At 43.0% G+C, this 13,446-nt stretch overlaps 1 protein-coding gene across 3 annotated transcripts in view; it reads right to left on the bottom strand.

Moving 5' to 3' along the window:
- Positions 1 to 13,446, bottom strand: part of abca2 (ATP-binding cassette, sub-family A (ABC1), member 2) — a 56,486-nt gene that overhangs the window by 26,927 nt on the left and 16,113 nt on the right. For 2 of the 3 annotated variants that reach the window (XM_080499045.1, XM_080499046.1), the window contains exons 1-7: positions 5,412 to 6,043; positions 4,521 to 4,684; positions 3,818 to 3,939; positions 2,036 to 2,149; positions 1,716 to 1,892; positions 1,363 to 1,584; positions 177 to 562 (exon numbers count right to left, since the gene is read on the bottom strand). In XM_080499045.1, coding sequence (XP_080355171.1) covers positions 177 to 562; positions 1,363 to 1,584; positions 1,716 to 1,892; positions 2,036 to 2,149; positions 3,818 to 3,939; positions 4,521 to 4,684; positions 5,412 to 5,629 — 1,403 coding nt within the window. In that variant the 5' untranslated portion in view covers positions 5,630 to 6,043. Of the gene's footprint in view, positions 1 to 176; positions 563 to 1,362; positions 1,585 to 1,715; positions 1,893 to 2,035; positions 2,150 to 3,817; positions 3,940 to 4,520; positions 4,685 to 5,411; positions 6,044 to 10,611; positions 10,706 to 13,446 lie in introns of those variants that run through there. The other variant, XM_080499047.1, reaches the window with a different exon arrangement.

Below are 13,446 nucleotides of genomic sequence, written 5' to 3'. Positions count from 1 at the left end.
GTTTCCATGGAGACGGAGCTGGAGCATTTTGAAAAAAAAAAAAAAAAAAATCTGCTTTCAAACGGTTGTACCTTCAGTGACGTGTGTGCCTGCCCGTGATTTTGGTCTGATATGCAGAATGTGGTTTCAGCAAAGCAGGAAGTGTCACTGAGGTAACTTCCTGTGTGAGTCCTCACCTGTTGTTCCCACACAGGATGGGCTGCAGTCCGGCCCACAGCTGCACGAACGCAGAGAACTGAGAATGAGGGTTTTCTCCTTCCTCCCTCCTTCCTCCTCCTCCTCCTCCTCCTCCTCCTCCTCCTCCGTCCTCCCCTGCCGTCTCCTCCGGGGGGACGTCGGTGGCGTTGGGGCCCCACGTGGTGGCGTTCATCAGGGCCCAGCTGGCGTTGGCGGGGGGCACCGCGGCGTGTCCGGCGCAGGCTCCTTTGGGCAGGAGGCGGGCGAGGCCGGAGAGGAGGTCCACGTCCTTCAGGAGCCGCTCCACGTCAGCCAGGTCCTTCAGCAGGGCCCCCAGGTGGGTCTGGGACAGGGGCAGCAGGGACGGGGGGCGCTCCAGGTGCAGCTGGATTGCGGGGGGGGGGTATACACAGTTTAACAACACACAAGAGGCATGTCTTCATTTCACTAAATTCTACCAATAAACATTAAAAAAATGGTGAGTAGTTCCTAATTTTTCTGATCTTTTATGTTTGCAGTGTTGACTGTCAGAATCCTAATGGAAACATCCTTCATCCTGAGAACTCACACAAAACAATTACAGCTAAAATAATAGACATGAACAAATTATACAATACATCTAAAAAAAAAAAAAAGGAAAATAAGAAAAATATCATCTGTGTGTAAAATAAGAAGTAATATTATATTATATACATCATATGATATAGGGAATTAAAGGGGGGGGGGCACAAGGTGAAATAACCTGACAAATAAAGAACCAACTGAGTAAATGATTGATAAAATGAAAGAATATTTATGTCAAGAATAATGTATTATTATTATTATTTATTAAAAATAATGAAATTATATATGTCAAACCAACAAGATTCTACATTAAGTAAATAATATACTATGGAAGAAAGGACTGGAACATAAATACACATTCAATTATTATTATTATTATTAATATTTACAAACAATATTATTAATAATATAAGTGAATGAAATAAACATTTACTGTATGCATAAAATGAAACAGTGAGGGGCAAAAGGTTTATCTGACAGTAAAGTGTGGGGAGCTTTCTACACTGTGGCCCCTCAGGCTGACCGAATCTCCCTGATCCCTGATCTGCCCCTCCCACCCTCCACCCTCCACCCTCCACCCTCCACCCTCCACCCTCATCAGTGTGTAGAACCTCGGCGTACCTTCTCGACGAGGCTCTGCGTGTTGATCTGCTCCTTCAGCTCCAGACTCAGCTGCCTGAAGCGCTCCGACCGTTGACCCTCCCCCTGGCTGCACAGGCTGCTGCGGTACGCCTGCAGTACCGGCCGCCGCCTCTCGGGGACCAGCAGGATGTCACCGAGCCGGGCAGAGCCCCTCTCCCCGCAGGTCAGGGCCTCCAGCACGGACCCACTCAGCAACGCCCCCTGCAGACCGGATCAGTACGTTACACACCGTGATCAATGTTTGGTTCCTCGGGTATTGGGGCCAAACAGGCCTTTTGACCGTACCTAGATTATATATAAAATGAAGAATGCGAGTTATATCATGGTGGTACCTCCGCCTCCTTCATGCCCTGCTGGTCGCCCCTCTGCTTCCCGGAGACCTCGGCCAGGCCTAACGCCCGAGACATGAGTCGGAGTAGAGCCTGCCGGTGGGCCGTCTTCGTGGGGTCGCGTAAGGCTTGATGTATCAGATCTCCGTCCAGACTGTGGACTCCACCCAGCAGCTTCTCCTGGGTAGACCAGGAAAGAATTTCAGACCCCCGAAATATTGTTCTGCTTGTTTTCATCTCATGCTGAAGCAGCAATCGAAAGCCACAATGCTGAACTTCCTCAAAATGAAACCCCGGCTTCAAGGTTTGCCGTGTGGACTCACCCCGAGGTGAACGTCTTCATCTCCTGGCGTCTGTTTGGGATCTTTCACTTCCTGAATCCAACTTTGGGCTCCTCCACGGCCTCTGAGAGGTGTGCCAAAGATGAGACCGTACACCTAAAGAGACAAACGCACACAGATAATGGAAATAAATGAAACATCAGCCGGTCATTTCGCCACAAACATGAGCCAATGAGAGTGTCAGTCCAAATGTCTTTCCATTATTTCCAAACCAACAATATTAAGGTAAAGTAGTGAATTAAAAAGAAAGTGTTGCATTGGAAGGATTTCTATGTTTAATCAGACTAATGACTTAAGGTCCATGTAACGACAACTGGTCTGTTATTGTTTGATTAGCAGGACTTCCTGTTGACTCAATGCACCACCTTGTGGCACAAAGTTGCATCGCAACAGTGACTGAATTGCCGAATAGCTACGAAACATCATGGAAATTGCTGGTCTCTTAAACCAACTGAAGCAGGTGAACTGGTCTCACTGGTCTTGATGGCGGTGGGAATGGTCTTAGTGACAGTGGGAGTCTGTGCCCATGCATGTTTTTTTCCTGCTTTTTGGTTAATTGGTTACAAATAAATTAATGAAATGTCATAATTTTTCCACCCATTGAAAAACTGGGACACCGTGACCCAGAGATCAGAAGATGCTCGGATCTTAAGTTTGTTCATTTGCTTCAAAATAAGTTTGACGCTCAGCAAGGAGAAGCTCCTTAGTCCTTTTATGTATATATATATATATATATATATATATATATATATATATATATATATATATATATATATATATATATATATATATATATATAGTGGAACGTACCAAGTGAGGCAGATATTAGAGGGGGCATAAACTGTATTAATTATTATAAACTCTTTGGTGAAACTAGAAATTATACTCCATTTGCAAAAGATACATATTGGCTCTGCGTTTGACGCAAACCACCTCCAAAAATTTCTAAACATACGTCGAACCGACACAGAATGCAAGTAGAAGTAAGTAGAGCATGCATCTACTACGAGCTGGGGGTGGTTTTAATGTGATCCAGATGATGTCGCAAATGTGCACTTTATTGGAAATAATCTGTTAAATTCAAGAGTGAACAACACAAACCGCTCGTTATGAGGCAATTGAGTATTCCAGCAAATATTCCATAGATTAATTGGGTAAAAAATACTTTTTGCCGAAAGCCCAATTATAAATATAAAATAAAAATAAATAAAAGTGCTTGGCTGTGGAACAAGACTTGGAGCAAGACTCCTGCACGCTGTGGACCAGAGATTGAAAAAAAAATTGAAGTGAAATTTCTTTATTTCTTATAATACTTTTCGCAGTTTTGTCCGTCATTCCATTGGTTCCCAGCAAAACTGCAGACATGTAACCAAAAGACTGCTTCTTCTGCTTTGCAGATGTAAACACGTTGTGTCATGTGATAAAAAAGAGCCCAAAACGTGAGCTTTAAATTCAATTAAATGAGGCTTCGTGGCAGAGGAAATCTTTTTTTTTTTTTTTTGTAATGGAATTACTCGAGTAATCGTTGCAGCCCTGCTGTAGTACTGTAGCACATATCAGACTTCGGATGGTGATGAGAAGCTGTTGCGGTTGTAGTTTAAGGGAAATAGCGAGTGAATTACTTCTGTAGATGGTTTGATCTCTTGGGAGGATCAACAGATACACAAGGCCTGATCCTTACGCTTATTAGTTCTTTTTCTTTTTTGGCTGTTTCAGGAGCACTGTACATAAAACACCTGGGAAGGAACAGTGGTGGTGAATCACCTCTCTGACGCTGAGCGGCGTGTCGAGCAGCAGGCCGGCCGAGGAGTTGGACAGCGAGAGGTTCCTCTGGAGGAACTGGAGGAAAAGCGACTGGTTCTTCAACACGCTGGCGAGCGTGAAGCCTGCAAATGAGTGAAACAGTGCAACAAACATCACACGTTAGCCCTAAAGCAGGGGTGTCAAACATGTGGTCCGGGGGCCAGAACCGGCCCGCCAGAGGATCTAATCCGGCCCGCCATGGGATTTTTTTTTTAAAGTATAAATATGAAAAGTGACAGAGGCTGATCTAAAAACACTAGATCAGCAAAAATGACATTCAAAACCGCTCTTGGTCAGAATTTGACCCTCGACATTAATGCATCTGTGGAGGTCACATAACGCAACACCTTTCACAATAAAGGTGTCCAATTTATGTGAAGTGATACTTTAGACACGTAAATATTATAATATCTGATTTCCTTTAATATGTAAATTTCAGAATAGACTAGCAAATTCTTGCCGTTACAAAAGGTCATGAAAGCAAACAAACTATTTTGATAATATTTTTGGGCTCTTTTGGATTTTTTTTTTTTTTTCAATAACTTCAGGTTCTTTTGGCAGATTTAACTCCTTCGTCTCTCGAGGAAGCTGCTGAAGTCCCAGTGCGGGTGAGAACCGGGTCGGGTGAGAACCGGGTCGGGTGAGAACCGGGTGCAGGTCAGACCTTGGCTGCTGTTGAAGCTGTAGTCCGGCGGCAGCGGCGCGGAGCCCAGGTTCTCCAGGTGCTGCTGCAGAGTCTCCAGCTCCTGGCCCAGACCGGGCCGGTCCGAGGTGAAGAGTCGGTTCTGCTCCACCACCTCGCTGATCCTCTCCAGCAGCTGAGTCACACTGGCAGGAGGAACAGGCGTTCGGTGGGACAGAGTTAAATGTGAGGAAATAATAAAACCCTCAGGTTGGATTCCCAATAGGACGTAAAGAATGTTGTTGAAAACTGACACATTTGAGCTTTTTATGTAACGTCTTGGTTCAGGGACAGAACCTTGTTTTTTTTGTTTTGTTTTTTTAAGTGTAGTAACTCCTCTCCTTATAGATGGATAGAGAGATAGATGGATAGAGAGACAGAGATAGATAAAGAGATAGATGGATAGAGAGATAGAGAGATAGATAGATAGATAGATAGATAGATAGATAGATAGATAGATAGATAGATAGATAGATAGATAGATAGATAGCGGGATTGAGAGATAGTTAGAGCAATAGATAGATAGATAATCATGAGGGGAAAACGTGAATACGTTTGAATTTTTTTTTTAATAGGTTATTAACAATAATAATAATAATAATAGTAATAATAATAATAATAAATGTGGAGTTTTGTAAAAGAATTGAGTGATGATCAAATGAAGCCTGATGACCAAGTGTCTTTATTTTCTGGAGCCACTGGAGGGCGCTGTCCCTTCAACAAGTCGTTGAAAGCGTTCACTTCATTGCCAGTCTTTCAGCCGCTACATTCAAACCAACTGCGCCCCCTGGTGGGTGTCAGGGGATAAGGAGAGCGGGTTCGTGAGGCTCCGTGAAGCTTCAGCTGGCCGTCGCGTAAAGGAAATCCACTCACGTGGAGTTTTTGTACTGCAGGAATCCGAACTCGTCTCTCTGGCCGTCGGGACACAGCGACTGCATGATGGGAATGATGCCGGCTGAGGTGAGGGGCGCTGCGCTGTAGAAGGCTGCACGGGAGGAGGGAGGGAGGGAGGGAGGGAGGGAGGGAGGGAGCAGAGAGGAAGACAGAGGGAGCCACAGAGGATGTAGAGAGAGGAGGTTGGGTGTTGTCATGTGGAGAAAGGAGGCAGACACTCTGCGAGGTGTCCGGCTGGGGGTCCGAGGCGCCCCCACATGTCAGCACGGCGGTCTGGATCGGCACATCTGTCTGTGACGGCAGTTCCCCAGCACAGCTGGAAAAATGGCCCCCGCTGAACTCAGGAGGCCTCCGGGGGGGGGGCAGCCCTCCCTGGCCATGGGTTTTTCTGGGTTTCTGCACCACGAATAACGTCCCCAATTCTGCCGGTTCTTTCTGAATCAGCAGGAAATTGTTTTCTTTTTTCTGTTTTCTTTTTTTTAAATGCCTTGAAATGACATTTAATTTATCTTTGTAATGATACTTTATTAATCCCTTTGGGGAAATGTATTCACCGCATTAACAAGTTGGTGGCTCACAATACGGCCCCCTGGGAGCTGGTGGGGGTCGGGGGTCGGGGGTCGGGGGTCTTGCTCACGGTGGTGGCATGTCGAACTTGTGGCCTCCCGGTACCAAGCTGAGGGTTCATTCTTACTGTAATGTGCTTTGTTAATGATGAAAACACAAAAATTACCGTACGTAAGTTTTTAAAAATACTAGTAACACCGTGTAATTAACATCTTTATTATTATTATTATTATTATTAATAATAATAATAATAATAATAATGATAAATAGTGCATTTAGTTCTCTTATTTTATTATTGATATTATCATATAAGATTATGAAATATTATATATGACTTTTAAAACAAACAAAGCCAAATAATTTTTTGATTTCGTTTTTCTTTTTCTGAAAATATCATATATTTTATCTCGTAAGGTGGCAACTGTTGCTTTTTGTTGTTACAGTCAGACATTTTTGAAAATATTATGGCACTTCAAGCTGCCTACGCACTTGAAATATGTTTAATTTCTAAACCAACAATGCTGCATTCAAGGAAATGCAAGAAAATAGGATGAACACTCTTTCACGTGAGTTTAAAAGCCAAGTCCAGTTGAGCTAATCTGTATTATCGTCTCCGTCTGTGACCGCTCACTGACATGCGTCGCCTCGGACCTCCAGGGCCGAGAGGTGAGCACGGGTCAGAGGGTTAAGCAGAGGAACAGGTTTTAACATGGAAACACTCCCACCGCACACTGAAAAGTGAGATACAAGTCAATATGTGTGAGCACATTCGTTAAAAAAAGAAGAGATTAATCATTATTAAACATCAGTACGAGTGTGTTCCTCTGAGTCCAACAGCCACAAAACTCTTCAGTTTATTCTGGTGATGGGTTTGTTTTCTTTTAAGTGATATTTTAGTACTAACTAAAAAGTAACTCGTTTCCTGGAACATTTCCTGTTTAACAATTCCACAAAGTTCTATAATCTAGAGGTTAGTGTAAGCAAGAGGAAGCCGATCAGTGAGCTTTACTTAACAGGTAGTAGTGATGATTTAAAGGAGCGATATACCAGATTATACTCCAACGAGCCAAAATCACTTATTAGAATGGTAAAGCTTTACCTCATCACTGACCAGGACTAAGAGGAACACACACACTCACACACACACACTTAAAACAAAGTGATTCAGTGACTCAGCCCTGAAGGAAATGAACTTGTTTATGACCACTCAGGGAGAGTGCTCAGACATTTTAGGTCGTCCTGATGTCCTCACTTCCTGTAAAGAGGCGGTTTCGTGCATGAGGAGATTCTTAAATGTGAAAAACACAGATTAGACACCAAACTTGTGCTAGAAATGGTGGTTTGATCCTATATAAAAGATTGAAGGATGAACAACTGTCTGGATTTATGTTTGCAAAGAACCCAAGCTTAAATACTCTGACTCAGTTAGTTACAAGTCATATTGATCTGTAGTGAAGTTCCGAGAACTTCATGGAAAGATTCTCAGAGTCCAGTTCACTAACAACTGTAAAACTGAGAACAACAGATTTGCTTTCTTCTTTTCAGGCAATCGGGTTTTTAACTACATACTTTGGCATGTTTCGACGAAACGACAGAAAAAAAGAAAGCAAAATACTTAAAAAAAAAAAACAAAGGCATAAGGAACTTTAGTCTCAAATGTGCTTTTCTTATAAGTTCAGTTAAGATCTTTGTCAAGTTATGACTTAGTTAATAAAAAAAAACTCCTGAAGGAGATTTTTTTTTAAAAAGAGTCGCGAAAATGACTCCAATGAGTCAGGAGAGCTAATGTTCCTCGGGTGTTCTTTAATTAGAGTGAAACTAAAACTAAACAAAGTGGGGCTGAGTGACTGAGTCGTACAGGTTTCCATACAGTCGTTTAATAATCAGGGAGATAATCAGGTAAAAGGTTAAAGGTTTTAAAGGCAACGGGACCCGATGAGGACGAACACGATGAGACTTACACACTGCTCCGTCCAACGCGTGGAGAACATGCATCATGCACCAAAACAAAGGAAGAAAGAAAGAAAGCAGGGGGATAGAAACAAAGAGGAGCAGAAGGTGAAAGAACAGAGACAAAAAAACAAACCAAATGAAAATAAACTGGGAGCTACAACTACAACATGAAGAACTGGAGCGACAAGACGCAGAGGTGTCGACTTAAATAAGCAGGAATAACAACATTATTGAATTCATTGAAGAAAACATATGGTATTTAAGGGCAGTTTCACACCAGCACTGTTTGATCCAAACCAAAGTTCGTGGAGTAGTGTATTGAGGAAGATGCTCATTGTGGCTACCCATAAACCATGAGCTAATTAGCCCGCTAGCAACCACTGGCTAAAGTGTCGGCATTTCCGCCTTCGGTTGGGACCGCTCAATGAGCCGCGTTTGTTCTCCGTCATGCTTTATTTGGAGCTACAGTTATTTGGCCAACTGTAGTCGCACATTCTCCACAACTAAAGGTATATTTCAAACAGAAGTTGTGTGAAGTTGCAAAAACTGAACCAGACAGGAAGTTCCCATATTGATAGTTGTATTTCACTTAATTCCGACTAAAAATCAGGAGCACCAATCTTCATGTGTCAATACGAAAACTGTGTAAAGTAACAGGAAATAAAAGACTTTTAATGTTCCTCTAAGAATTGTAATCACATTATTATTATATAAGTAATAATGTCACTGGTGTCGGTGCATATTAGAGATTACGTTAGCATAGAGGCTCTTTTTGTGTAAATCAGGCCCTAGACGGTGAGCTGAAGACACAGGAACTACAGCAAGGAGGTGTGAGCTGCTCAGCTTCACCAATATCACAGCAAAACATTTCAACATGGACGACAGGAAGGAGGATACCGGGGTAGATCATGCAGCCTCTCTGAGCTCCGGCAGTGCAGCTCAACATGTAAAGACAGTTTTAACAGCAGCATATGGAATGAAATGAAAAAAAAAGAAAAAAAAAACACAAGAAAAAAACTCAAAGTAAAACAAAGTCGAGTTTCAACATGGACGTCCCACTGGTTCACTTTGTTCATGTAAACACTGTTGTTCTGGATGAGCAGAAGTACTATTTACTACTGCAACGTCGCAGTGACAGTAAGACTGAGCTCGTGTGGTTTCAATAAGTTCCAACTTGAGAGTCGTTTTAAAAAATCTGCTTAAGCAAAGTTAAAAACTGTGTTGCCGGCAGCCACGTTTGCCCGGAAAGAAGTGCACCGTGGGATTTTGGCCAAGAGCCGGAAGGAAAAGGCACAGGAACTGTCCCTGGTGCTGAAATCTGGGTTCAGTGTCCGGAACTGTCCCTGGTGCTAAAATCTGGGTTCACTGTCCGGAACTGTCCCTGGTGCTGAAATATGGGTTCAGCGCCCGGAACTGTCCCTGGTGCTGAAATATGGGTTCACTGTCCAGAACTGTCCCCGGTGCTGAAATCTGGGTTCAGCACCCGGAACTGTTCCCGGTGCTGAAATCTGCGTTCAGCGCCTGGAACTGTCCCTCGTGCTGAAATCTGGGTTCACTGTCCAGAACTGTCCCCGGTGCTGAAATCTGGGTTCACTGTCCAGAACTGTCCCCGGTGCTGAAATCTGGGTTCAGCACCAAACTTTAGGTGACTGAAACACCACTTGGTTTTAGTGTCGCACACAAACCAACAATCATGCAGACTGATTCATCCCAGTACAGTGTGGGATTCTGCTGGAGGAATTAAATGATAAGTTCTTTCTCATCCTCCGAAAAGGAGGTGACAACCCCTGGGGGCTGTCCTCCTCCTAGCAGGTGCGACTTCTTCAGCCTGTTGATTTCCTTTTCGGTGGCACAGCTTGTAGAAGGTGTTCTGTTGTTGATTGCTCAGACTCGAATGAAACTCCCCTAAAGTCTTAGTTTAGTGACTCCGAGCACTGTTGTGGAAACTGAAATGCAAAGGTTCTCTGATTTCACAAGAAAACATTATCCAAAGGCCGGAGGCCAATGAGCATAAACACAATGAATATTTTTCACTATATATGTACAGCATTGTTTTATACCTTTATTTGTAATTTGCTATTATTCTAATTAACTCAAAATAAATAAATGTTTTTATGATTACTTAACCACATTATTATTAATACAGGTATCTATTTTCCACAATGAAATCAACTGAATATGTGACATATATTGTCAAAATAAGTATGATTCTGTCTCTATCTGTGAGGTTTGAGTTGAAATGCAACTGAAACCTCAAGATTCTTTGTACTTTGTTGTTAATGTTTACATCCTAAAGGAATGGCTCCCAGCATCTAGATATTTTATTTTTATTATGGTCAGAATAAATCTCACAGATTAAACTTAAATTGGGACTTTTGCTTTGGTTGTATAGATCTTAACAATTTAATTTCCAAATAATACTGAAAAAAAAGACTATCCTGATATTTCTTTTTTTGTGGTCCTGGTCCTTGCATGGTAGCGGCCTGCATTGGTGTGTAATTGGATGAAAGTGAATAACACTGTAAAACGCTCTACCAAAGAGCAAATCCATTCACCATCAAAATGTTATTGCCGACAGGAAAGACGGTCCAAACGGTGACGTTTCAAACACCCTGAAAAACCCGAACCCGTATTAATGCTGCTTCTTGTCGTCTCATACCTTCTTTGACAGGAATGGCTGGTTTCTTCTGCCTCAGACCCAGGAGGATGAAGAAGAGGACAAGAGGGATGAAGATCTCAAAGGCCAGCACCCACTGTGGATAAAAACAAGAATCAAATTACTACATATGTACAATAATTGTGTTTTATTACTTAATATGAATTGGTATTGTGTTGAGTGAATGACACACACACACACACACACACACACACACACACACACACACACACACACACACACACACACACACACACACACACACACACACACACACACACACTCTCACACACACACACACACACACACACACACACACACACACACACACACACACACACACACACACACACACACACACACACGGACGTCTTACAACAAAGATATTCTATTCTATTCTATTCATATTTAATTCCAATTAATTTATTGGTGTATTTATTTATTTGATTTTGGTACATTTAGTCCTCCGTATGCTTCTTCTCATTGCCATTAGTTCACAAATCCTCCCACGAACTGACGTATCTCCATCAGAACTTAATGAGTTAATCAGTCTGACTCACACAGTACAGAATGCTCAGCTAATGCTAACGCTAACACTACAATGACACAGCTGTTTTTACGAGGACACGTAACTTTTCATTTTCTGCAGCAGGACGTAGCCAGAAATGGTAATAAATTACTTTTATTTTCACTGTCCCCGATCCCAGTCTGGGGTTTTAATCTCTGATCAATGTCACAAAGCGCATAAGCCACTTCGACACGAGGCCCTTTTACTTTGCTTTCATTATTCCCGATGGAGGAAAAATACTGTCCGTGTCTAAGATTCAATTAGTTCGCCTCTGGACTGGACACAGAGCAGACTGCAGGGACCAGACAACATGAATCACCGGGAGGAGGACGAAGAGGAGGACGAAGAGGAGAGATCTTCTTCATATTCTTGTGTACACTTGCACATATGAGACGACCTTCCCGTTGGTGTGTTTTTTCTGTATCTACACGATGTGAAACAGGAGTCTGGTGAACACACAGCTGCTAATCAGCCTGGAGCTTCTGATGAAGTACTGAAGTTCTTTCTTCGTCACTCAGTTCAACCGAGCCGACTCGTCCTTCATCTCCCTGGACTGGAATGACATTGTGGCGACAACCAGGCCACAGGAGGTGTGTGTGTGTGTGTGTGTGTGTGTGTGTGTGTGTGTGTGTGTGTGTGTGTGTGTGTGTGTGTGTGTGTGTGTGTGTTGAATATAACAGCATAGTCCTCTTTTGTTCCACTGTCCACAGAAACCATAACGTCTTTGTAAGACTGTGTGTGTGTGTGTGTGTGTGTGTGTGTGTGTGTGTGTGTGTGTGTGTGTGTGTGTGTGTGTGTGTGTGTATGTGTGTATGTGTGTGTGTGTGTGTGTGTAGGTCATGACAGACAAACGGCCCATTTAAATAGGAGACAAGAGACCATAGATTCTCTCTGTCACTCTCTCTCTCTATCTCACTCACTCACATAAACACATACAAAGCTACAGACAGAAACACACACACAGGAACACAGAGACACACACACACACACTGCTGGGTGAAATGCTTCTGGTGTGTTGGAAAAGTTGAAAAAGAAATTCAAATGTGTGATTTGAATAACAAATCATTGGATTTATGCGTGAGCGTGTAAAGGGCTCTGTAGCTTTCACACACACACACACACACACACACACACACACACACACACACACACACACACACACACACACACACACACACACACACACACACACACACACACACACACACACACACACACACACACACACACACACACGTTAGAGGTCAGTCACCATGCAGAATGCCAGCCCTCAACTCTGTTTTCTCTTTCATCGACTTTAAAAAGTAACAGGTGTTTTTTCATACATTCTAGAGTCTAACGTCGATACTTCAAGAGGCTGAGACAGAGTTAAGACCAAAACCAAGATGAGACCGGGTCAAGATCACTGTATCGAGACCTGCAACTTTAACCAATTCACGCAACTTTTTCTGCAATTTTGACCATTTGTCAGGCACGAGACTGTCGGGTAGGTTTATTTCTAGGAGCGTTTTCTTTCTTCACTTTTTGGAAAGGTTTGGACTCGCTGGGACCAGCAGATGGCGGTAGTGCAACTTCACGAATGCAAACTGTTGTTAAAACCCAAAAGAAGAAGAAAAAGAAGAAGGTTTACTTCCATTTCCACAGTCACGATGGGATTTCGGCACATTCATCAACCAAGATTGTGGCTTCAGACAGAGAAAACGATTCTAAACCCACAAAGTCATGTGAGTGAGTGAGTGAGTGTATGCAACTCTACGTGTGTGTGTGAGTCCTGTTTTTATGGTTCTTGGTAACGTTGCGATAGTCTCACTAAAATGTCATATTGAGCCGAGCAGAAAAACAGCCCGTGTGAACCGTTCACGAACTTTTGCGAAAACAGGGGCAGCCACACGTTGAGCCACCGCTGAAAGATGTATTATTGAGCAGCTGCTCACCACTCATTTGCAGTTCGGTTATTAATAATTGAGAGGCCGATCATGACTCTGGGCTGGAGGAGGACGGAGGCTTCGGGGACCAGTGAGCGGGAACGAGTCCAGGAACCACGTGTTTCGGTGCAACGTGTCCGGATGTGGAGGGAACGTCTGCTGTTCTGTACGACAGTCCAAGTGGAGAAGCAAACTCAATTTTTTTTTTTTTGGTTGGAGAAAAGTCAATTAATGTAGAAGTTAATCCATCAGAGAGGATGGGAAGTTTTCCACAATTCAGTCTAATATATTTCATTCGATAAGTTTTGCAGCTCCACATGAGTTTTATTTGGGTGAAAGTGACAA

This window comes from Blennius ocellaris, assembly GCF_963422515.1.
Source record: "Blennius ocellaris genome assembly, chromosome: 7".
NCBI lineage: Eukaryota > Metazoa > Chordata > Actinopteri > Blenniiformes > Blenniidae > Blennius > Blennius ocellaris.
This window is presented reverse-complemented; position numbering and strand designations above follow the sequence as displayed.